At 37.9% G+C, this 26,569-nt stretch overlaps 1 protein-coding gene across 5 annotated transcripts in view; it reads right to left on the bottom strand.

Moving 5' to 3' along the window:
* LOC136026538 (uncharacterized) overlaps positions 1 to 26,102 on the bottom strand; it is a 45,822-nt gene extending 19,720 nt beyond the window's left edge. The window contains exons 1-4 of one of the 5 annotated variants that reach the window (XM_065703218.1): positions 25,959 to 26,075; positions 22,613 to 22,663; positions 17,864 to 18,003; positions 3,439 to 3,501 (exon numbers count right to left, since the gene is read on the bottom strand). In XM_065703218.1, the coding sequence (XP_065559290.1) occupies positions 3,439 to 3,501; positions 17,864 to 18,001 (201 nt within the window). In that variant the 5' untranslated portion in view covers positions 18,002 to 18,003; positions 22,613 to 22,663; positions 25,959 to 26,075. Of the gene's footprint in view, positions 1 to 3,438; positions 3,502 to 17,863; positions 18,004 to 22,612; positions 22,664 to 24,948; positions 25,090 to 25,950 lie in introns of those variants that run through there. The other 4 variants (XM_065703217.1, XM_065703219.1, XM_065703215.1 and 1 more) reach the window with 4 other exon arrangements.
* Between the last annotated feature and the right edge of the window lie 467 nt (positions 26,103 to 26,569).

Here is a 26,569-nt window from a genome sequence, read left to right as displayed (position 1 = left end):
ACCCGGCTCAATGGTAACCGAAACTAAAAAAATGGAATTTTGATACCAATAGTTACATCAAAAGAATCGCATTTTAATGCTGATTTTAAATATATAAGTGTCATCAATATCAGTTATACCCATCAAAAGTTACGAGCCTGAGAAAATTTGCCTCATTTTGGAAAATAGGGGGAAACACCCCCTAAAAGTCATACAATCTTAACGAAAATCACACCATCAGATTCAGCGTATCAGAGAACCTTGTTGTAGAAGTTTCAAGCTCCTATCTACAAAAATTTGGAATTTCGCATTTTTTGCCAGAAGACAGATCACGGATGCGTGTTTATTTGTTTGTTTTTTTTTCCCAGGGATGATCGTATCGACTGAGTGGTCCTAGAATATCGCGAGAGGGCTCATTCTAACGGAAATTAAAAGTTCTAGTGCCCTTTTTAAGTGACCAAAAAAATTGGAGGGCACGTAGGCCCAAAAGTCACCGGATCAAAATTCTGAGATAGCCATTTTATTCACCATAGTCGAAAAACCTAATAACTATGTCTTTAGGGACGACTTACTCCCCCGCAGTCCCCGTGGGAGGGGCTACAAGTTACAAACTTTGACCTGTGTTTACATATAGTAATGGTTACTGGGAAGTGTAGACGTTTTCAGGGGGATTTTTTGGTTTAGGGGGGAGAGTTGAGTGGGGGGACGTGGGAGGATATTTCCATGGAGAAACTTCTCATGGAGGAAGCGAATTTCAATGAAGGGGGCGCAGGATTTTCTAGCATTATTTGAAAATCAATGCAAAAATAAATATGAAAAGTTGTTTCTACTGAAATTAAGGTAAAAAAAAGGTAAATGATACGGCATTAGACTTTACAGTCCGTACCGGCGGTGCTGATCTCCGTTTCTTGGCCCTTCAGCAAGGAAGTGCAATGGGGGGTTGGGGGCCAGCCATCCTGTGCTTTCGCACACCTTCCCTGTTTACCTTCCCCAGATTTTTCCAGGTACCCATTTAGAGCTGGGTCAACTCAGGCTAAGCTTACAGAGTCACGCCACTGACCCCCGTCCGAAACTGAAGAATTGGGTACACCGGGATTCGAACCCGATTCCTCTCAGACAAGGGATCCCGCTGAATCCAGGGAATCCAGCACTGAAATTAAGGAGCAGCATTAAAACTTAAAACGAACAAAAATTATTACGCATCTGAGGGGTTTATCTCCTGGTTATACCTCAATCTTTACGCTAAATTACTTTTAGTAATTTCAACTATTTATTCTACGGCCTTTGTGATTCAGACGTAATTCTTAAGGAATTGGGACAAAATCTAAGCTTTAGTGTAAAGAGCGGGGTATCGACGAGAGTTGAACCCCCTCATATACGCAATAAAAACATACGAATATAGAAGTTCGTTACGTAACTTAATTCGTAAGTTACGTATATTTTTTACCAATGAAAGCTTTTGTAAAAAATTAAAAGTTCTAGTTGCTTTTTTAAGTAATCAAAAACTTGGAGGGCAACTAGGCATCCTCCCTCGCTCCTTTTTTCTCAAAATCTTCCAATTAATTGCAATTAATTAATATGCAAATTTCGTTTTGATTATTTATGTGCGGAGAGCCAAGATCAAAACATGCATTAATTCAAAAACGTCCAAAAATTAAATATAAAAAAACAAGTTTTTTTAAAATGAAAGTAAAGAGCAACATTAAAACTTAAACGAACAGAAATTACTCCGTATATGAAAGGAGCTTTTCCTCCTCAACGCCCCGCTCTTTACGCTAAAGTTTCTTACTGTTTTAAAAATAGAGTTAAGAGAAAGAGTCAAACTTTAGAGTAAAGAGCAAGGCGTTGAGGAGGAAAAGCCCCTTTCATATAGGAGTAATCTCTGTTCGTTTTAAGTTTTAATGTTGCTCCTTACTTTCATTTAAAAAAAAACTTGTTTTTTTTTATTTAATCACTCTAAGAAGCAAAACCTTCTTGTAAAGCCCTCGACCTGAACTAAACAAGCAACTAGAACTTGATATTGTAAAATAATATCAAGAATGACCTCAATTCAATTGGAGGCTTTGACAAGTGTTGTAGACAATTGGACAAAAGTTGAAGCAATTTATTTTTTTTGGAGAAGTCCTCTTGTTTCGCTAACATTAGGCCTATAATTGAAGATCAATTTGTATAATATAGCTAATTTGCGAAATAACTGAGGAAAAGGAAAAAAATTAGTAAAAACAAGATTTATATTAGTATAAATCTTGTTTTCATCATAACAAATCTTGTTTCGTAAATATCACCCGGGAGGTGGTGAGAATATTGCTTGCAGAAAATACCCACACCCCTCCTGCTTTTGTGAAGGTAATCAAATGAATATTATATTTTATACCAAACAAAAAATATGTCTGGAACATGTACTTCTCAACTTTTCAGTATGCATATCGGATAATTATCCTTCATACTGATCTGGATAGCTTTTTGCGAAGGAAAATCGGGCCCAAAATTCATCTTTAGTGGCTTCAATTACCACTCCCTTCTCTTCCCTTGCTAAAAAAATTCAAAGACCTCTCCCCAATAGTTGCTGAGCTCTTCATAATACCCGTTAATTTTGTCTAGGTTATATGCATGTTTAGAGACTTTTGTGTCAGAGCGTGGCAACATTGCTTCTGAAAACGGTTTTGTAGCTGCTTCCTTTTTGATAGCCTCTGATTTATATGGCAATTTAGTTTGGCCCAAATTCCTTGTGGAGCAAGAGAGCAAAAATCAGCAGCTTAAAATGGGCTTTAGATCTTTGGAATTTTGATGAACACTAGTGAAAAACATAAGAAGATACAAACAAACAAGCAAATAAAACGCAACCATGATCACATACTCAGGAAAAAATTTCCGTGTAAGAACTTGAAACCTCTAGGGTTCTCGGACATGCTGAATTTGATAGTGTAGTTTTAGTCGAGAAGATGTCCCTTTCTTTGTTTATGTTTTCCTTTATTTCTAAATCAAAACATTTTCCTATACCTATGGGCCTTGATGGGTCACTTAATGGACTCTGTTAACGAATATTAAGAATGGCCATTGAATTGACCAAAAGACAATATGTGCACACTACTACTACTAATATAAATACTACTACTACTACTGCTAATATTCCTACTACTACCACTACTTCTACTATTACGACTACTACTACTTCTGCTGCTAAACTACTACTTCTGCTCCGTAAGCAGCTCCTTGGAACCGCAGCTGAAACCATGATACATTTTGTTACAAAAATTTTGGTTTTAGAGTTGGGATTATTATTGGCAGGGGTCGTTGCTACGCGATATTCTGATAACTATGTCGCCAAAGACTTAAATAAATCCTACCCGGAGAGGACTCAAGATATGGTTCTCCATAAAACAGCGACATTCTCGTCTATCCCACCAAGGACCACTGATAGTAAGGTTTTTAGTTGAAAGAAATAAGCAGATTACATACCAGTTCAGATGTCTCCATTGTCATCTCTAGCTGAGAAAACATTTTGGAAGACGAGTTTATGACCTAGAAAATCAAATATTTCTTTAAACATGCTTGTTTTATTCAAAAAAATTAATAAGCTCAGTTTTCTGAAGATTTAATGAACAAACAGGAAGAGTGAAATGTTTTTAGGGAAAAAAACTCCAAGCATCTAGCAGCCCAATTAAGATTTTGGAATACAGATCAAACTAATAAGCGAGTCAATTAAATCAATTGAACAAAATGATATGTGAACAAATAAAACAAGCATATGAACAAAAAACAAGAGCTAAGAGCTCATATGGCACTTGTGATGAGGCGAGAAGAGCTAAGAGCCAAGAGATCATATGGTATGAGCTCTAACAAAATTCTATGAATCAATAGATTGATTTAAAAAGGAAAATAAGAGGCTTAATACCGGTCAAGATTCAAAATAAGAGCTCTGAGTCACAAAGTCCTTCTAAATATCAAAATTCTTAAGATCCGATCACCCACTCGTAAGTTATAAATACCTATTTTTTCTAATTTTTCCTCTCCCTTTTGCCCCCCAGATGGTCGAATCTGGGAAAACGACTTTATCAAGTCAAATTGTGCAGCTCCCTGACACGCCTACCAGTTTTCATCGCCCTAGCACGTCCAGAAGCACCGAACTCGCCAAATCACTGAACCCCTCCCCCCAACTCCCCCAAAGAGAGCAAATCCAGTACGATTCTGTCAATCACGTATCAAAGACATTTGTTTATTCTATCCACCAAGCTTCATCCCGATAACTACACTCCAAGTGTTTTTCCAAGGTTTCCCCCTCCAAATCCCCACAATGTCAAAAGATCTGGTCGGGATTTGAAATAAGAGCTCTGAGACATGAATTCCTTCTAAAAATCAGATTTCATTACGATCCGATCATCTATTCGTAAGATATAAATACTCCAATTTTCATGTTTTCCAAGAATTCCGGTTCCCCCCTCCAACTCCCTCGAATGTCACAGGATCTGGTCGGAATTTGAAATTAGAACTTTAAAGCACAAGATCCTTCTAAATATCAAATTTCATTAAGATCTGGTCACCCTTTCGTAAGTTACAAATACCTTAATTTTCAAAATTACCCCCCCCCCCCAATTCCACCAAAAAGAGCAGATCCGGTCCAGTTATGTCAGTCACGTATCTTAGACAGGTTTCTATTCTTCCCATCCAGTTTCATCCTGATCTCACAGCTTTAAGTATTTTCTAAGATTTCCAGTCTTCCCAACTACCCCCCCCCAATTACGCTTGGTCCGGTTGAGATTTAAAATAAGATATCGGAGTTACGAGGTCCTTCTAAATATGAAGTTTCATGAATATCCGATCACTCCTTCGTAAGTTAAAAATACGTCATTTTTCTTATTTTTCAGAATTACCCCCCCCCCCCTCCGCAATTGAGCGGATCCGTTCTAATTATGTAAATCACGTATGCAAGACTTCTGCTTATTTTTCCAACCAAGTTTCATCCCAATCCCTCCAATCTAAGCGTTTCCCATCATTTTAGGTCTCCCCACCCCAAACTTCCCCCAATGTCACCGGATCCGTTCAGGATTTAAATTAAGAGCTTTGAGACACGATATCCTTCTAAAAATCAAATTTCATGGAGATCCAATCACCCGTTCGTAAGTTAAAAATACCTCATTTTTTCTAATTTTTCAGAATTACCCCCCAACTACCCCAAAGAGAGCGGATCCGTTCTGGTTATGTCAATCATGTATCTAGGACTCGTGTTTATTTTCCACCAAGTTTCATCCCGATTCCTCCACTCTAAGTGTTTTCCAATTTTTAGGTTTCTCCCTCCCATCTCCCCCCCCCCCAATGTCACCAGATCCGGTCGGGTTTAAAATAAGAGCTCTGAGCCACGATATCCTTCTAAATATCAAATTTCATAGAGATCCGATCACCCATTCGTAAGTTAAAAATACCTCATTTTTTTATTTTTTCAGAAATACCCCCCCCCCCCCCCCCAACTACCCAAAAGAGAGCGGATCCGTTCCGTTTATGTCAATCATCTATCTAGGACTAGTGTTTATTTTTCCCACCATGTTTCATCCCGATCCCTCCACTCTAAGTGTTTTCCAAGTTTTAGGTTTCCCCCTTCCAACTCCCCGCCCCCATCACCAGATCCGGTCGGGATTTAAAATAAGAGCTCTAAGACACGACATCCTTCTAAACATCAAATTTCATTGAGATCCGATCACCCGTTCGTAAGTTGAAAATACCTCGTTTTTCTAATTTTTAAGAATTACTCCCCCCCCCCCCAACTACCCCAAAGAGAGCAAATCAGTTCCGATTATGTCAATCATGTATCTGGGACTTGCTCTTATTTTTCCCATCAAGTTTCATCCCGATCCCTCTACTCTAAGTGTTTTCCAAGATTTTAGGTTTCCCCCCTCCAACTCCCCCCAATGTCATCAGACCCAGTCGGGATTTAAGATAAGAGCTCTGAGATACAATATCATTCCAAACATCAAATTTCATTAAGATCCAATCACCCGCTCATAAGTTAAAAATACTTCATTTTTTCTATTTTTTCCGAATTAACCGGCCCCTACTCCCCTCCCCAGATGGTCAAATCGGGAAAACGACTATTTCTAATTTAATCTGGTCCGGTCCCTGATACGCTTGCCAAATTTCATCGTCCTAGCTTACCTGGAAGTGCCTAAAGTAGCAAAACCGGGACCGACAGACAGACCGACAGAATTGGCGACTGCTATATGTCACTTGGTTAATACCAAGTGCCATAAAAACTAAATGAACCAATTAATTGAATCAACTAAGATGCTGGAATATGCATTGAACAAATTGATGAGCCAAATAAACTAATTGAACCACTAAACAAAGAAAACGATACATGAATCCTTATGAATGAGTATAGGCAGGGTATTTAAGGTCGGAGCTGTTCCAGTGCGGTTAGAAGGTCTGGGCTCTTCGCTACGTCATCCTGCTTGCGTGAAATCATAGTGACATCAGGTTGAACCTTTCAAGAGCTTGCCTAGCCAAAACCGTGACTGCAAACTGTGCTGCAGGGTAACTTTGAGGTGTGGTACCCCTAGAGGAAATTACAACCAGGCAAACGACACAGCATTTGTACTGGATCCTGATTTATAGATATTAATTCTTGTTTTGTTTTATGATGGTGTTTTTTGGAGGGGGGGGGGGAGAAAAACCTCTTCCTAGCTAAGTATCTATTATGGTTTGCCTCCTCGTAGCAGCATAATATTCGTAAGCTTGAATATGTAATGGGTCAGAGGTAATAGGCTTGTGATTGCTTGTGCATGGTTTCAACTCTTGTTGATAGAAGAGCATCGTCAAGTGTGCGAATTCATGTTGAGAACAAAATGGATCCAGGATTGCACAAAGTCTCAATTCCTACCAGGGGCCCCAGGGACTTCTTGGTATCTGGTTCTAAGCCGGCTTCAGGGCTTCGTGTAGACTTTAGAAGATGTGTTAGTACACTTCCTGTGCTGGTTCTGGGACTATTACTTTTCCTAATACCATAATAATTTCAGTGATTTAAAGAATATAAAAATTGCAACTTGGAATGTTACAAAGTTAAAAAACTTTAGATGAGAAATTAAGTAAAACAAAAGTTTCTTCGACTGAAACAAAGAAGCAACATAAAAACTTAAAGTTTGTGATAACTTAGATGTGCAGCAAGATTTGTTTTGCGAGGAAGAATTAGCGACAGTACTAAAAGGACTAAAAATAATAGGGCTCCAGGTGCTGATGTAAATGATGTAAATAAATGATGTAAATGATGTAAGTGAGATAAATGAGTTTCTTAAATATGGTGGCTCCGTGATTAGATTTATTGAAGGTTATGAATATGATTTTTGAAGAAGGGGGAGTACCTAAAGATTTTAGGAAAACCTTAATTAAACCACTGTATAAGAGAGGCGATCAGAGTGAGTGTCGTAATTATCGAGGCATTAGTCTGGTTTCTGTAGGTAGCCAACTTAGTAATATGACACTTTTTATACTATGAGCTGCTGTAGACAGGTTTTAAGAGAAGAACAGTGCGATTTTAGAAAAGGTAGAGGATATGTCGACCAAATATTTACCCTTTGGTTAATAATTGAGAAGTGCCTTAGTTGTCAAACGCCTTTGGTGCTCAGTTTTATAGATCATGAGCAAGCATTCGATTCTGTTGATAGAAGAGCTTTAGGAAAGGTATTATCCTTATATGGTATACCAGATAAATACATTAAAGTGATTATTGCTATGTACTAGAACAATACTGCTGCGATTAAGGTAGGAAATGTGGTTAACAGCCGGTTTTTCATTAAACTAAATATAAAAAAAACAAGTTTTTTTTAACTGAAATTAAGGAGCGACATTAAAACTTATAACGAACAGAAATTACCCCGTATATGAAAGACCCCTCTTCAACACCCCGTTTTTTACGCTAAAGTTTGACTCTTTCTCTCAACTCTATTTTTAAAACAGTAAAAACTGTGGCCCATAAGTTAACATGGTATTCACATGATGGTAAGATGGCTAGCTTTATTGATTATGTTATTGTAAGCCGAAGACTGGCAGGATCTATACAAGATACTGTGCTATATAGAGATGCTGGTATTGATGTTAAAGTAAAGATCGCTATCTTATAGTGTCTAAGGTTAATTTAATAAAATTTTGAAAGATTGACTACCTTATACGCAACTATGACGTTAATTGACTCGAGGATGAGGGTTTGAGAGAAACTTTAAAGGAACAGTTTAATACTAAACTGGAGTCTAAAACTTGACAATGCAGAAGATAAAAGACATAATTTTAGGAAAATTTTTCAAGTTGATAGTGTCTTTGAGAGGAAAGCTAGAAACACTACTAGGAGTATTAGCAAAAATTCTATATATTTAACAGAGAGGAGGAGGGTTGTGTTGAAACTGGTAAAATTTGTCACCATAAAAAAGGGTATTTTATATATTTTACCGACCCCGTAAAGTTTGTATTTTACCTATATTACGACATTTGCCTCTTCTACGTATTTTACCGGCATCTTACACATTTTACGACGCCTGGCAATTTTCACAGCGCAAGATTGGGGAGGGGCTGGCAGAAACAGTTTTAAATATGTTTTATTTTGTGAATTAAATAAATAAATAGTTTTTTTAAACTATAAGTAAGGAGCGACATTAAAACTTAAAACGAACAGAAATTATTACGTATATGAGGGGGTTTCCCACTCTTCAGCATCTCACTCTTTATGCTAAAGTTAGAATTTTTGTTCCAATTATTTAAGAATGACTCTTGATACACAAGGACTGTTTAATTAGAATAATAAGCTTTTTACAAATTCAAAAAACACTTAAGCGTAAAGAGCAAGGCACTGAGGAGGGGGCAACACCCTCATACACGTAATAATTTCTGTTTGTGTTAAGTTTTAATGTTTCTGCCCACTTTCAGTTGAAAACAATTGCTTTTTTAAATTCAATTTCTGATAGTTTTATTAATTAATACTGGGAAATCGAGCTACCCTTCCCATGGAAAATTTCCTTCCCCCCAAAAAACTCCTCCATGTAAGTGGATGTCTGAAATCAGGCACTGTCCAAATGTTGACATATTACTCTAGGCACAAGATTACCACAGGAATTAACTAGACTGTTAATTAAACTAATGAAACCCTAGATGAAGGAGCATTACCTTTCTTAAGCCCGGAAGAATCAGAATCATTAAAAAATTTCATTAAAAGCTGACAGTGATGCTTTTAAAAATGCTCACCTGGTTTTGTAGGAACAGGGCAACTCTAAAACTCCATTTTTATCTGTATTTCCTAGGAATTACATTATTTTACCAATTTTACCTTGTTTTACCAATTTTACTTGCTGACTTTTTTATTTTACGGTAATTTCCCAACATTAAGGTGTGACAAGTACAAGACTTATCCAAGTGATAGATTATATGAAAATTGGGGTAATGTAGAGAAAGAGGAGAGAGCATTAAAATTTTCATGAAGTGGAGGTCATGGATAAAATTGTCAAAGATCTGGAAGAGGCAGCCAGACGGGATAATGTGCTGACTAAATGTATTAACAAATTAATTAATTGAGAGGGAATGATCCATCTGTCATGTCCCAGTTAAAGACAGGAACGGAGCCACAATTAGTGATAAGGGAAAAGTTAAAGAGGGATGGGCAGAACATTTTGAGATTGTGCTAAACTGTGATAAGAGGTACAGGAAAAGATATAAATAAGATGAAAAAAATTGTGAAACTTTGGAAGTGAACGAAGACTTATTCTCTGAGGAAGAAGGACTGAAAGCGCTAAAAGGATTAAAAATAATAGAGCCCGTGGTGCTGTTGGTACGGTAAATGTTATTTTTTAAATATAGTGGTTTTGAAGTTAAAGATAAATTACTGAAGATTATGAATATAATCTTCTAAAAGGGGGAAGTACATAGTGCCTGAGTCATCAAACACCTTTGATCTTCAGTTTTACAAATTATGAGCAAGCGTTTGATTCAATTGATATAATGGCTTTAGCGAAGGTCCTATCCTTGAATGGTATGCCAGATGAGTACAATAAAGTGATTTCTACTATCTTTGAGAATAAAATTGACGTGGTTATAATAGGAAATGAGGTTAGTAGCTGGTATCGTGTTTTTTTATGGAGCATTTCGATAGAGTTAGTCCTATGGAGCAAAACCAAGGCAATGGGGGAACATTGAATCAATTGGAGAAGCAAAACTCTCCTAGACTTATAATATACTGATGATATGAGCATCCTAAATGATAAATGTTAGCAAAATGAGTGGGTTTTTTGGAGGTTTTGAGGGTTCGGGGGTGCAAGAATAGGTTTGAAAATTAATTATAAGTCAATAGACCAAGTCGATAAGACTGGGAATAAGTGAAGGTCAAAAGATGATTTTGGGTAACGACACGATCGACCAGGCGGACAGCTTCACTACTTTCCTAGGTGGTATTATTAGTAAAGATGGTGGATGCAGTGAAGGTGCTAAAAGTAGATATAGCCAAGTCTCGATTTTTTTTTCCGCAGTTGAACTTTTTTTTTAGAAGAATAAGAGGATAAGTCTGCGAACCAAGATTAGAATGTTATCAGCTACAGTGGTTCAACTATGGTTCTAAAGCGTGGGCTCTTCAAAAGACGGAATAGGATTTACTAGATGTTTTCCATAGAAATCATCTACGGACTGTTTTGGGTACCCAACTGACTGACTGGATCTGGCTGCAAGCTGACCATAGAACGGGGAGCGAGGATGTCGTACGGAAACGTTGAAGGGAAATGGGAACTTCTTGGAGGGTGTAAAGAGGGAAACTTTGAATAGATTGGGATGGGGAGGAGCGTGCGTAGCTGTGTTGGCCTCAGGCGGTTTGGTGCTCCAGCAAGTTGTTAGTAGTAGCCATGAACAATAAACTAAATGTCTAAACAAATTAACCATATGTTTAAACAAATAAATCAAACGAACCAATTGAGTGAACCATATAAGATGTTGAAATATTGATAGAAACAATTGATGACCAAATTCACCAACTGAATCAAATGATCCAACAAAAAATGATAAAATAAACCAAAAACGAACCAACCAAGGTGATGAAATGAATTAAACCAACTGCACTAATGAATAAGCCAACGATATGTGAACAAATAAACCAAATACATGGACAAATAAACCAAATGAACCAGCAGAAAAGCCAAATGATACATGAACAAATTGATTAATGTATGAGCAGATAAGCCAAATAGACGAATTGAATGAACCAAAAAAGACACTGGAATACGGATTGAACCAACTAATGAGCTAAATAAACTAAAAGCACGAGCAAATAAACCAAACGAACCAAGTGATTGAACAAAAAAAAGAACAAAAAGATTAAAATAAGTATTAAACAAAATCCTAATTTCGCTAGGTTAAAGAATAAAAATTGTCAACCTCATTGTGGTATAAAAAAAAGCCCCATGACGCCATCTCAGCTGCCACATCCCAGCTACTACGATGTAGTAGCTGGGATATTACCTGTTACTGAAACAGTAACATGTAGTAATAAAATAAACAAAAAAACGAACTTAAGCAAAATAAAAAGCAAAATATGTTTAATATTTACTGCAATGGGCTCATTTTTAGCACATAGAAATTTGTCTTGGTATAGAAAAAGCACAATATTTTGAATTGTTTGTGCCCTCTAATCCCCATGGCCCCTAACGATATCAGAGAGATAATTCAAGATGGCTCTTTTAATGAAAATCAATAATCTAAAAAATTACCTTACGGGAAGACCCGATGCAAGATTGCCAAAATATGCAAAGAGCCTATTTAAAAACACAGAACTAGTTAGAACAGAAGCGGTTACATTCCATTACTACTAATACTTCATTCCAATACCAGACCATCAATACAGACCAATACAATCCCAGACCATCTCGTCCCATTCGGGGACGCCTGCCTTCTGTTTGGTCCTAAATGGTTGGCCAAAAAGGACAATCTTTGACAATCTGTCATCCTTCATCTGCCAAACGTGTCTTAACCATCTCAAATTTTCTCAAATCTCAAATTTATAGTCCTTGAGAACGGAATAGAACCACATTTCTTTAACAGCTTACTGTTTGAAACACGGTCAGTCACACGGGTAGCCAAAGGAATCCGTAGACACGTTCTCCTTTGGCTACCCTTTGACACGTCCTCTGGAAAAAAACCTAGCAAATACTCCTCCATCTTCCGGAGCATACCTTTCAGAAGCGTACTTGGCCCCTGTCATCACTGTAGCTTCAAACATTCTAACCTTGGTGTGTCAATTTCGGGATAAATAAAAGCAAAATATGTTGAACTCTACAGGAATTAAGACAAGACATATAAGCAAAAAAATACCAAAATAAATCAGAAAGCAATGTTATTACCAAAAGAAAAGGTTATATAATTGCACTCATAAAAACAATTTTTTTTAAATATATAGTTTTCCCTAGAATTCTCTTATCTATATCAAAATGCAATGCGGCGAGCTTGTGTTTATAATTCCCCTTTCTTGATTGTTATTACTGTTGAGTTTTTCTCTGATTATTTCATTTTATTATATGATGATTTTTATATTCTGGACACCCCAGAAACAATAAAAATTTAATAGTAACTACAGTTTTAGAGTAATATTTTATAGTAGATCTTTTTTTTTAAGTTAAATGTTTTCTGAGTATGTTACCTAAAACTTGACTTACTTACTTACTTTGACTTAAGTCTCCTGCCGGGCACTGCTCGGCGTAGAGTGACGTCTGCCTCCTCCACCCACTTCGGTCCATGGCGAGTATTTGCTCTTCGCCCTGTCTGATGTTTGCCATCGCCATGAATTCGGACAGGCTGTCGGACCAACGTTTCTTCGGTCGGCCGCAAGGTCGCTTCCAACCAACTTTGATAGTATAGAAGTCATACATCATCTTTGCGGGTAGATGTGGTGGCATTCGAAGCCGATGCCCGAACCATCGTAAGGTTCGCTCGGCTGCTTGAGTCGAAAACCAAGACTGCTTTGTGAGCTGCAGAAGCTTTTCATTGCTGACGAAGTCGGACCATCGTAGGCCCTCATTCCTCCTCAGGCTCTTTGCATGAAATACGTCTATTTTCTTGAGGATTGCAGCTGATGCTTGCCATGTCTCAGCTCCGTAAAGCATCACAGAGCCGACTAGAGCGTTGAAGATCCGCAGTTTCGTTGTGCGACTGATATTTAGTTTTCGCCAGAGGTGACGATTCAGTCTACCCATGACAGAAGACGCTTTAGATAATCTTGCCTGCAACTCGGGGAGAAGTGAGCCATTTAAAGAAATTACGGAGCCCAGGTAGGTGAAGTCTTTAACAACCTCGATGCTAGTGGTGCTGTCCAGGCTAACTGGAGAGTTAACAGCAGGGGAAGACGGGTCTATGGCCATAATTTTAGTTTTATTCCAATTTATATGCAGTCCTACTTTGGCAGCCTCTTCTCGCAGAATTCGGAGCGCTTCCAGCAGCTGCTCCATGGAGTCGGTCAGAATGGCCAAGTCATCGGCAAAATCGACATCTGTGATGGTATGATCTCCAAATTTGAGCCCAAAGCTGAGACATGAAGTGGTTTTTGTCATAACGTAATATATGATGACATTGAAGAGCTCTGGGGCCACTGCACATCCTTGGCGCACCCCTGTCGTGATTTGAAAGAACGAGCTGCGCCGACCATTAACTTGTACACAGCTCTCCGTCCCATGGTGCAGCGCCTTGAGAAGTCTGCAATATTTCTCAGGTAGGCCAGTCAACTCTAGAATCCGCTAAAGAGCTTTTCGGTCGACTGAGTCAAATGCGGCACGGAAGTCAACGTAGGCAATAGATGCTTTCTTTCGGAACTTTGTGGTCTTCTCTACTATTTGTCGAATCGTGAAAATCTGCTCGATGGTTGAACGATCCAACATAAAACCAGCTTGCTCCGGTCGCCAGATTTTTCGAATAATGCTCCGACATCGATCCAGCAGGACCATTGAAAACAGTTTGCCAGGGACTGACGGTAGGGTTATTCCCCGGTAGTTGGAGCAGTCGCTTCTCAAGCCTTTTCTCTTCCATAAGGGGATGATGACACCCTTCCGCCAATCCTCGGGAATTATCTCTGTTTGCCAGATTGGAGAGAACAGGGTGTGTAGAAACAGGAGCATTGCAGGACCTCCATATTTTAGCAGCTCTGAGTTTAAGCCACAGATACCAGCAGCTTTATTATTCTTGAGTCTTTTTACTGCATGTCCAATTTCTGAGGGGCTGAAAGGCTCATCTGGAGGAACATCTATTCCAGGTCTTTGACTGCAAGGTTGGCTGGGACTATCATTAGGAGGCGCAGACGGACCAGTATTGTTGAGGAGCAAACAGAAGTGGTCCTTCCACCGCTCAAGACAAGAACCTTCGTCAGAGAGAAGTGCACCATCCCTGGACAGGACGGAACCCAAGGTGGGAGTTTTATTTTCAGTGAGGTCTCGGAGATGCTTGAATAGACTGCCCATGTCTTTCCTTTTTGCAGCTAGCTCAATTTCATCGGCTTTCCTTGCAACAAACTGGGTTCTGTCCCGGTGAATGAGTCTATTCCGCACTCCATTGAGCCTCCGATATGTGGTCATGTCCCCAAGAAGTCTTGCCTTCCGTCTTTGCTCTATGACTTGCAGTGTTTCATTAGTTAGCCACGATTTCTTTGGATAACTCCTCTTTCCAAGCACTAGTTGTGCTACTTCACTGGTCTGCAATTTAAAATGCTTCCAGAGATCTTCGCTGCTAATAAGTGAGCCAAGGGCCTCGAAGCGATTCGATATCTCGATACTGTACTTATGGCGAGTATATGGTTCCTTTAGTTTCCCAATATTTGCAGCGACGGGTTTTCTTTTCGATCGTTGTGCATGGAGGCGAAGCCGAAGATCGGCGCACACAAGCCTATGGTCTGCGTTTCCAAGCTCTGCTGATCTGTAAGTTCTGCAGTTCTTCACCAATGATCTCCAGCGTTTGGAAATAACGACGTAGTCAATCATCTTCATTGTACGACCACCATTACTATACCACGTGTACCGATGAATATTTTTTCGTTGGAAGTAGGTGTTTGCAATGTAAAGGTCGTGAGATCGACACAGTTCAAGTAAGCGGAGCCCATTGTCGCTAAGTGGGTCGGGGATACAGGACCAACTGTGCCACGCCATAAACCCACATCATCGCACACTGTCGCATTAAAGTCGCCAAGGAGAACAGTTATATCATGGGGTGGGGGGTACTGTTGCAAGGCATCTGGACAAAGCAGAGTAGAAATCCTCCTTAGTCGCATCATCAGAATCGTTGGTCGGGGCATAGCATACGATGACAGTCATCTGGCCATGCTTGTGTCCAAAGCGGGCCTTCATTAATCTGTCAGATACAGCTTCGTGTAAAAGTAAGGCCTTTCTTTTAAGGCTATTTAGTGCAAGGCCAACACCATTCCTTCTCGAGCTTCCTCCAGACCAGAGCAATGAGTCACTGTTACCTATTCCCTCTTCTCCACTTCCGGTAAGACGTGTTTCTGTAAGACCTGCAATTGACACTTTGTTCTAGCGAAGTTCTTCAGAGAGTAGGTTCTTTGACGCAGGTGCATTCAAAGTCAAAACATTCCAGGTGACTATTCGTAGCCCCCTTCGGTCCATAAGGTTTAGTCTGTCAGTCTTTCTGATGTCGTCAGCATGTCCATTGACGCGCGATGGTCGAGATCTTGAAAGGGAATCCGGGTCCGAGGCTATATTGTCACTTTTCGTAGCACTTAATTTTCGGGTGGAGGGTCGCTAGCCCAACCGACCCTAGGCCTGGAATCTGATTAGAGCTAGGTTAAACCTAGGTACTGAGATTCCCGCGGTTAGCTCCACCCGCCACATGAGGCTGCGGCCATCCTGATCGGAGTGTTTAGTTAGAGGAGAAACCCCATATCGAGAGGCATGTGGTCAGCAGACAGAGTCACTTTTGTAGCTTCAGTACTTAAGGGATGCTAATTTGTGTAATATTTGTAAAATTAGCCCAATTAGATACGAAGTAGGCTAAAATTGACCCAATTAGATACGAAGTCGGCAAAAATAGCCCAATCAGAAGTAGTAAAATTAGCCTAATCTAATCCGATTGAACAGAACCTTCTAACACATGGCTTTAATATCCTCCTTGTATCCCTGGCCATGGAGCCTTTCGAGGGGAATTAAGTGTATAATAATAAGTGTATTGTAATTCAATTTTGAATTGTATTTTGTATAGTCTTCTATTTAATAATAAACTTCTCTCTCTCTTCTCTCTCAAAAATAATCATAAAAAAAACAGGCAACCACAACTTTGTGCTATCTCTTTCTCCTGCGGCTGTTAATCAGAAGTCCCAGAATCTGCATCTGCCCCCACCAAAACAAGTATCCTCGGCTTATTTTTTGTCGTATTTGGCCCAAAAATTGGGCAGTTGCCAATAAAGATCAGTGTCGTCATCTTCAACTTTGTTGACAGATGAGCCAGGGAGGTCTGAGATTTTGTCAGATATAATTTTTTTGTCTCTTTTGCTCTTCATTTCATGCTCATCAAACACTTCGTGGGAACGGACTGTAAGTAAAGTATGACTCGGCCCAATGGCAGCCGAAACTCTAAAAGCGGAATTTCGAGAACAATAGATACATCAAAAGAATTAGATTTTTTAGAAAATTGGGAGAGGGCTCATTCAACGGATAAAAATTTCCAGTGGCGAGAGAATTTTTTTGGGGGGGAAATTATAACAATTCATTTACGGAATTCTATTTATTTGCCTTACGTTCTCTATTTCAACTCAATTTTACATGTGTAAATGTTCCAGGGGAAATGTCCGGGAGAAAATTTCTGCAGTGTTGAAATTGTCTCGGGGATTTTTCCATGGGGGGAGGGAGGGGGGATTGCCCCCCTCCCCCCATGTTGCAATTTTAGGAGAAATTGCAACAGGAGATACTTCCCATGGGACCATCTGACAAGGAGATGGTCAAAATTAAATAAAAAGCATTTTTTGGGGCAAATCAAAGTAAGGAAATTCATCCAGGTGGAATTGTCCCCCTGAGATTTTCTGGTGACAATTATCAGCTCATCAGGATGGAATTGTCTGGCGGAATTTCCAACGGGGAGGGAGAGTTCAGATTTCCCGGCATTATTTGAAAAATGATAAAAATTTCAACTGAAAGTAAGGAGCAACATTAAAACTTAAAACGAACAGATATTATTCCGTATATGAGGGGGGCTGCATCTTCCTCCTTAAGATAAAGATTTTAGTGTAAAAATGTCAAGTTAAAAAAATTTCTTTTTCCAATTAAACGGCCCTTGTGTTTCAGGAGCCGTTCTTAAAGAATTGGGCCGAAAAGTCAAACTTCAGCATAAAGAATGAGGGTTGAGGAAGGGGCTGCCCCCAACATATAAGGAATAATTTTTATTCGTGTTTAGTTTCTATGTTGATCCTTACTTTTAGTTGAAAAAATATGCTTTTTCAAAAACTTAATCTTAGCAAGAGAAGAGGGTTTCCCCTCCCTGTGCGTAGGTATGAATCAAGTCTTACCAAAGTTATGGAATTTTATTGTTATTTTTTTATGACAAAATTTACAAACCGAACTATAGCTCACATATCAAAATGATCATAGCCCACAACCTATTTAGGGCTGAATAAGCTGAAAAATCGAAATTGCAAACTCTGTCAAGCGAAATAGCCAAATTAGTCAAGTAAGCATTTAGCTTAAAAAAAGAGTACCGTTACAGAAGAAGGGGGCGTCAAAAGCAGAAACAATTATTTGGCCATTGTTTCTTAAAGTTTCTAGAGAATGTGAGTGGGGGCTCTCGCACAAATTTTGGCAGTTCAGGGATCCCCACATCCAAATATGATGCATGTGCCACGTATTGTCTAGTAAGAGCGAAAGGGCAATACAATACAAAAAGGGCAATTTACCTCAGATGTTCTGCTTCCTCTTGATATTTGCCGGATAGTCATCTGTAAGGCAATCAAATTTCCTTGAACTCTGTCGCATAGTTTTCGTTTGGAGTCGCTAAATAAGTTTTTGGCACTAGTCTTTGATGCCGAAGTCATTCCTACAATGGCAATAAGTAAGCAAAAAATAAAAACACAAAAAAGCACAAGAGAAATATTCACTTAATGTAAAGCAAGAAAGAAGAGGGAAAAGTTCCTTAATAAATGATGATACAATCGTGCATAAACCAGGAAGGGCATAAAAAATACGTAAAGAGAATTGCCATTTGACACTGGTTACGGAATAATAATTATTATCCATGTTAAAAGGAAAAGCAAAAAGTAATGACGAAAACAAATTTATAGGATTTCCAGGAAAAAAAAAATTAAAAACACTTGAAAACAGTGGCAGATCAAAACGGAAAGTAATTATTCAAATGCTATTCTCAAAAATTCTTAACCAAAGGTTTTCAGCCCCCCCCCCCCAACACTTGACAACCCTTTCCTATGCATCACTATCTTTTCTTTTCTTCAGCACAAGCAGAGGACTAGAACATCATGGAGTTACAAAATAAATGATGTTGGAGGCGTGCACAACATCACAAAAAACGTAGGAGAATCACCATTCGATGCTAGTTTGGAAATGGTAACAATCATCGATCTTAAAATTAAGAGCAAAAAGTAGTGAAGGAAACAAAGTTATGAGAATTTTGAAATAGAACTTGACAACACAGGCAGTCTTCTGTTTTTCGAACATATTTAGTTCCTAAAATTCGTTCAAATATCAGAATGTTCGAAAGTAGAGAGAAATAAAATCACGCATATCAAAAAATTAGCTCTGTGAGTTAAGAAGACCCTTCCGAACAAGTTTGTGATGATTGGGACTATATATAACCCCCCAACCTACCAGACTACTAGCTACCTCAAAACCACCCTTAATTACATTTGGGGCGAAGATACTAAATCTGCCATCATCCTTCATTGACACTTGAATGTCCATCATAGCATATCGGTATGTAGCAAGAATATTGATAGGGAGGGATAAGATCTGCACGAACTATCTCTAATGTATGGGCTTGAAAAACTTCTTGAATTTGATACCTAGTATGGTCCAAATAGAACATCTCGTTTGGATGACCCAGACTCCTTCAACGTTGCCGCTCATACCTTCAAAAGCAAACACGTTATCATCATTACACATGGAAATCTCTGTGTTTCTCCACCAGTAAAGTACTATCAATTAATCTGGCAATATAAAGAGGAGATTGGGATAGCCTATAGAAGCCTATAAACTTGCTTTTCAGCAGCGGAGAATCTTAATTGTTGAAGACCCTGAGTAGGCAGCAGGAAAGTGCCAGCAGGCTGTAATCAACTCATAAGCTGTAGTCAGTATCATAAGCTATACTCTGTCAAAGAAGATCCAGGTGTCTGGTAAGGATAAACCTTGGGTCAATACCGAAGACAAAAAGCTATCTGAACAAAACAAAATACACAAATGCGATTCTACTGTCAAGGAGCAAGAAGGAGAGACTTGATTTCATTAGAGCATGTAAAGACGCAGCTAACGCGATTCACCAATCATAAGTTCAGTATGGGAAGAAATTCACAGCCAAGCTTCAACAGCCTTCTTTCAAAGAGCTAGTGGAGAATTGTTCAGAAGACTTCACTATCCTCTAAGGCAACTTCAAATTCCTTCCCTAAAAAATAACACCTGGTTTATCATGCAAGATCCACAGGCAAAGACCAAAACTCTCGTAAAGGCGTTCCCCGAATCCTTGAATCTGTAAGAAATGGTAAGACCGTTCCCCACTTCCCAGATTGAACAAATATCCCTGATCGTGTGAGCTATCCCACTCCTAAAGCCCTTTGTAAACTGCAGCATCTTGATGTGACCAAATCCACGGGTGTTGACACCATGTCTAAGGTCGTCTTGAAGTCCAGCATTGCCAAATCTGCTGGACCTTCATCATTACTTTTTTGGTGGTGTTTTAGCTCAGGAGCCAGTAATGTACAAATGGAAACTCACCCATGCCACTGCTATGCCTAAACCATATGGCGACCAAACGATCGTAAGCATGTAGGCCTGCTGGCCACCTGCTTAGGGACATTGTGCTAATTCAAAGGATATATCTTATTCTGCCTTTTCTATCTAGGAATACTTCTGCTTAGTGCTGCTGTTCATGGGGATGATCTTGATCGTCCCCATTGCAATTCCAGAAGGTAAACCTTATATAACCTAATGGGAACAATCTCAGTTGCACAATTGTCTTCAAAGTCCTGTAGGCATGGTCAGTCCTGAATCTTTGAGAATCTTTTATTTGAGGTCTCCAATTGCCTCCAAATGGCTTATAGAAATTTATAGACTATTTTAATTACCCTCATTCCATGACTATCTACCTTATTTCTGCCCTAGGATGGATGGATGATAGACTATCTATCAAGAAGTGAAATGACATCATTATCAGACTATCTGTCTTAGCTTTTTCTCCAATTAGCCATGGCACGGCTCTCAACTTTTTATTCTGAGTCCACCAACTTGATATTTATTCAAGTTTGTGATCTAAATAAAATATTTTTTTTATTTGGAAGTATTTTAGCTCTGTGCTTAAATTTGGATGCATCAACATAGAGTTTAGGATAACTGGATGTTTTGGACCAAAGACTGATAATAACGGACATTCTTTCATACATGTGACTGCAGAGATGTGCTACTGCTCCCTTTTACATTCCTGCGGGTGTGGCTTGTTATTTCTAAATGCATCTGTAGGCTTACAACGTTTGTGTGCTATAGACTCCAGGTTGAATTACGTTGGAGGGAGCCTAGTTTCCTTCTGGTTACCTTTGGCTCTTAGATTACGTGCTATTACTTGCGATTTTTGTTAAAACAAGACTTCTCCCACAATTTCTATGACCCTTGTTTAACATGATCATCCCTGGTGGGAAAAACATATACAAATAATATAAAAAATTCATTTTCTTTTGCAGTTAGGGGCTTGAAAATCCTGTATGGGAACTATGGGAGTCCAGGATGCTATTATACGATTCTTCTCAAGGTTGGACTGTTTTTTCTTTGAGAGTGTCTTTACCCTGTTTTGGATTCTGTAAAAAAAAAGTAATTTATAAGGAAAACGTTTAAACTTAATAAATTTTGCATTTCTAGAATCAGCATGAAGATAGTTTTTTTGTATGTAGGCTATATACTGTTGCATGAATATATTATTTGTCTATTACTGGTAAACACTTGATATGCAGACAATGTATAATAGAACACAGTTTGGCACAGATCAGACCTGCTGAGATAAATCATAAGAAAACTGTTTAAGCTCTGCAACAGAGACATCTGATATTTCGCTGATTCTTGCAATCTCTTTTCCATTTTGATAACATAATGTCCAAAATCTTAAATTTTCTACTTTAATTTGCATTTCGGTGGACTAGGCATTAAGCCAAGAGTTTGCTAAAGTAAAAGTGAAAAAAAATGTTGATACATTAATGCAATTAAAAATTTTGAGTGTAAATTAAGAATGTAAAATTATAGTAAAATTTAAACAGGAGGGGAATGGGCATGAAATGATGTTGTTTCCAATAAAAACATAAAAAGGGGATTGGCAAATTTTCAAGACTAAGAGATCCAAAGCAGGATGAGAGACAACAGACTTCTGATGTATAGTTAAAATAAAATGCATCAAAGCACTAAACGACAACTTGTTAGCTTGATTATGTGTAGCCTACTTATTAATTAATAATTTTGCAATACAGTTTATGGTTTTGCTTTTTTTGTTCCTAAATTTGTTTTTTACCAGGCACTTTTAAGTTTCTGTTTTGACGCTAGTATTTTATGTTGCTCCATCATAAGATTTAAAATGACTGAACTTTCTTTTGAAAGTTCAACTTCTCTTTTGAAGGAGTCAACAGCAAAACCTTTAGAAAAAACGTCACGAGGAAGATTGTTCTGTAACGAAGTGTTTGATAGCATAAGAACGATGATGTTCTTATGCTCTGTGTTCTTGGCTTGTCTACCTTACGGTAGTAGGACCAAGCTGTTTGCCTTCGTCTCAGTCTTTTTGGTTAAACAATGAAGGGCACAATGTAAGAAAGTTCTAGACAAGTAGATGAATTTATAGACTTGTAGAAAACAATCAGCAAGACTACACCAAACCTCTCACTAACATACTGGAGAGAGTTATGGGTAACAAGTGAACATCTTTTAGCCCTATTTTGTACCTCTTGAAGTGCTGTAAACAAGTTTTTTGGAGCATTAGTCCACAGCAGGCTCATCCCCAAATATTAGTCCATATTTGGGGATGGTCTGATGCTAGGCTTGTAAAGTGGGATGATCAAACTTGATGGTAGGAGGTCTTTTGCAGTAAAGAATGATCCCCAGCTTTCTTGCATAGGGGGCTCTCACCCAATCAAGGTGAGTTTTCCACAAGACAAAGGTCAGTGACTCTCTTCATAGCCTCATTTTTTGTGAAGATGAAACTGGTGTGTATGAATTGGACTTTTGATTGGGAGTTCAGGATTGCCTTTATTTTTGATGCATTGAATTTTATCATCTCTGCATTGGACCAATTTTCAAAAGATCCCTCTGTAAGAGTAAGGAGGCTTGTATTGGGTCTTTGTGTTTTTTGGGATGGCTACTTTTGTCATGGGTTACAAGGTTGTCACCCATGTCACAGATACAGATAAGAAAAGCACAGGTCCCAAGGTACTACCCTGGGGTTTGCCTACCTTTACTGGATATTCGCAGAAAGTGAACCCATTGAGAAAAACCACAGTTAACTAAAAGAAAAAAACCCTTGATCACTTTTAATAGACGTCCAAAGATAACATAAGTGTAGCTTCTTTAGTAGGCCATGGTGCCATACTCTATTGAAAGATTTAGCGATGTTGAGTTACAGTAGCCTAATAAAGTATCCTTTTGCTAAAAGTTCGAACAAATCCTGTGCTGTGCAAGGCAGTCAAGTGTTGAACATTTCTGACAGAATCCATGTTGCTGGCCTCCTAAAAGGTCATGATAAAAAATATGGTTGGAAACATTTTTGGAAGCTCTTCTTCCAAGTTGCTGGAAGCTAGGTTTTATAACACCCATCCCATAGAAATATTCCAATCTGACTATAGCTAACATGCGTCCTATCATACTCACTCTAGTTTTTTCTAAGCTTTATGAAGGGTTCCTTTGTGACTGGCTTAAAGTTAAAATTATACTGTGCATTGACATCCAACAGTTTGGTAATTTAAGGAAAACCTCCACCAACCATTACCTTGTACACTTGGTTCACACAATCCTAAGTGAACCAGAGAAACCGAATGTTTGGCTAAACCTGGTTTTAGTCAATTTCCAAAAAGCGTTTTACTTAGTTGACCACAATATTTTAATTCATTTACTACAGGATAACTATGAAATTGACCCTATATTAGTAAATATTGTTTCTTTCAAACAGACCACAAGTTGTAAAATACAAAAACATTTACTCTAACCCCCTCCCTAGGTACTGTGGAATGCTTCCAGGAACCTTATTGGGACCACTCTTATTTCTTGTCATGATTAACAAAATTGGCAGGGAATTCCCCCAAAGATGGAAATATGTTGATGACTTGTCAATCCTTGAAGTATGTCATAGGAATATTAGAAGTGACCCCATTGAAATCCTAACGCAATGTTTGGATGAATTTAAGAATCTAAATATGACAGAAAATCACATATAATGATGATCAACTTCTTGAAATCTACTCCTTTTTTTGCAACCCAATCCCACCTGAAATGCTAGTGAAACATGTTAAACTCCTCGGTGTCACAATTTCTAATGATCTTAAGTGGGATACACATGTTTCCAACATTGTTAAGCAAGCAAATGTTTCACTATTCATGTTTAAGCTGCTAAACAAATTTAACTGTCCTAAGATACATTCCCTCCATGTTTACTTATCTTTTATCAGGCTGTTATAGGAATATGCATGTCTGTATGGCATTTGCAACTTTCAAGTCAACTTAGTGACAAAACTGAGTTGGCCCAAAAGTGTTCACTCAGGATCATTTACAAAGAAGACAAAATTCCATACTCCTCCCTCCTTAAAGCTGCACACATTACCACCTTAAAAGAAAGGAGAGAAAAAATTTGCTTGCTTTTAGCCAAATCAGTAATTTCCAATCCCTATACTGATGACTTACTCCCTGAATTTCACAATCCTATTGGACCCCAACTCCCCTGGTCAGCCTCCTTAGCAATCCCAACTTACTCTCCATTCCATGCTGTTGCAGAAGGGTTTTGTAGAAGTTGTATTCCCTTTATTGTGGAGCACCTTAATAATATTTTTGTGATTGTGTCCTTGCCAAAATTCTCTTTTCCTCTATTGCCAATTTGATTTTTGATTTAATGTAATGTTTTTGCAATTTGACACCTTAAATATTGTCAAGTTTGCTGATTTGACCTTTATTGTTGATGATTTTGTCTTTTTAATTTTTTTAATTTCAAGTGTTTGACTTAATGTACTGATCTGAAATTTGTTTTCTTTACTTTTACTGATATATAAAGCCAATTTGGCTCTATAGAACTTGTGAAAGCCCTTTGAAAATAAAAATTATCTTATCTGATCTAATGTAAACTTGCTGCATATTATAAAGCAAAGGATTCGTTATCATTTTTGTTCTGTCCTTTAGTTTTATATAAAGTTTGGAGCTATATTTGGGAGGTATTGATGGTTGGAGTAGCAAATATCATATTTGGGAAGAGCATTAGATGGGGATAGAAATGGTACTACTTGCTTCTTACAATAGTGTTTTCTTCAGAAGAGCAGTGACTTTACAGTAGTGCCAAATTCTACTCAAACCATTATAACTGAATTTTCAAACCCAGAGTCAACTAAAAGTGGACTAAACCAAAATGAGGAAAAAAATATATATATTTGCTAAAAGTTAAGACAGGTATCTTCTATCAGACAGGTATCTATCTTCTAGCCTCAGGATATCAGGCTATTTTAGCCCCAGAACTTATTACCACTAGGCTACTCTCTAGAGGCAAACTATAAAATTCAGGAGAAAAAATTAAACACTCTAAAATACTTACTCATATTATTCTTAGACATAGACTGTTTCAAAAAAACCTTATTTTTTCCTACTAATGGACACAAATGTGGCCCAAGGTCTTCAGGCTATCCTCTTTGCCTTTTCAACATTGTAACTCTTTTCTTCCTGCTGCTTATGTAGCCTACTTTTTAGTGTTAAATTAATATAAAAAAGAATTTGAAATATTGTTATTCTTATATTTCATACCATTTCTTACGTTATTCTTAAACATAGACTGTTTCAAATCAACCCTATCCTACTCCTACTAATGGACACAAATATGGCTGAAAGTGTATAATCTCCTTGTATTTTCAACATTGTAGCTCTTTTCTTCCAGCTGCTTGTGTAGCCTACTGTTTACTGTTAATATAAAAAAGAATTATTCTTTTGAAAATACAATGAATAGGCTATATGTAATTTGGGCATTTTCCATAAGAGATAGGCCTATAAAGTAAAGTGCACTGTATTAAGTAGGCTAATGGAATGATTAGGCTAATCATTTTAGAATGTTTTTAAAGCAGACTAGTTTCCAAAAGTGTATAATGTTTTCTTTTGAAGAATAGGGGTGTCAAACTGACACTAGCCCTAGAAGGTAGGAAGATAGGGAGGTAGCAGAGGGAGGAGCTTAAAATATTGTCAAGAGCATAGATTAGGCTCTGATTTTAGCTTTGAAAGTTTCATTCTACTAGCTTAGCAGCTTGTCAAGATGGCAAAAAGCCCCTCATGTAGAATTTTACCTTGGAGTCCCTTATTCATTTTTATTAAATTACTGGACTTTAAAAACTGGAGTTCACTGTTAAGAGAACAAAAAACAATAGCCTGCTATTTTTCAATATAAAGTAACAAAAAGTGCCTCTTCTGCACTTTGCATTATTGACTTGAAAATAATTTCTAGGCACATACTAGATTAGGCAATAGCAGCCTAGGATACAGCACTAATTAGCCAACTAATATAATCTAAATTAAACTTATCAGGAAAGTATACTATACTCAGAATCCATACCCACTTACTTCAAAATTTATATTTTTATATAAATGTTTACTCTAGCGGTTTCATTACAGTTTGACCATAAGAATACCATTCATTCAATAAGTCATGAGTTTTGATTTTAAAATTTGAATCAGCATGGTCAAATTACATTTTGGCACATATTCACATAAAAATGTATATTTTTGGGTAAATGTAATATTTAATGACAAAAAACAGCTTTGTGAAAGCTACTCAGTGTGCAAATCCGAACAACTATTCTTTTTTTGTTTCTAATCCAACTTTTCTGTTGGGTCTTTTTCTATACTCTTTATCTTGCTGGTCCTGTTACTAGCAAGGGCATATTTCCTATGGCGCACTTATTTAAAATTGTGGCTATCTCATATTTGGAAATTCAGCTAATTGACATAAGAACCTCTCGTGACAAGATTTACCTATATTTAAAGAGATTGGTACCCTAAAAAGTCGAATCCAACGAAGACTTGCATCTACTTAATTTTCAAAAGATACAAATTTTGTCAACCTATTAATTATTTTATTTTTATGGACATATAATCGAGTCAGTTAAATCTTTTTTTCATTACAAGTTCAAAGAATGAGGTCGGATAACATATTTAGTGTAGCTTATTTTTTA

This window comes from Artemia franciscana, chromosome 4 (genome assembly GCF_032884065.1).
Source record: "Artemia franciscana chromosome 4, ASM3288406v1, whole genome shotgun sequence".
Taxonomy (NCBI): Eukaryota; Metazoa; Arthropoda; class Branchiopoda; order Anostraca; family Artemiidae; genus Artemia; species Artemia franciscana.
The sequence above is the reverse complement of the archived record's forward strand: the minus strand, read 5'-3'. Positions and strand labels throughout refer to the sequence as shown.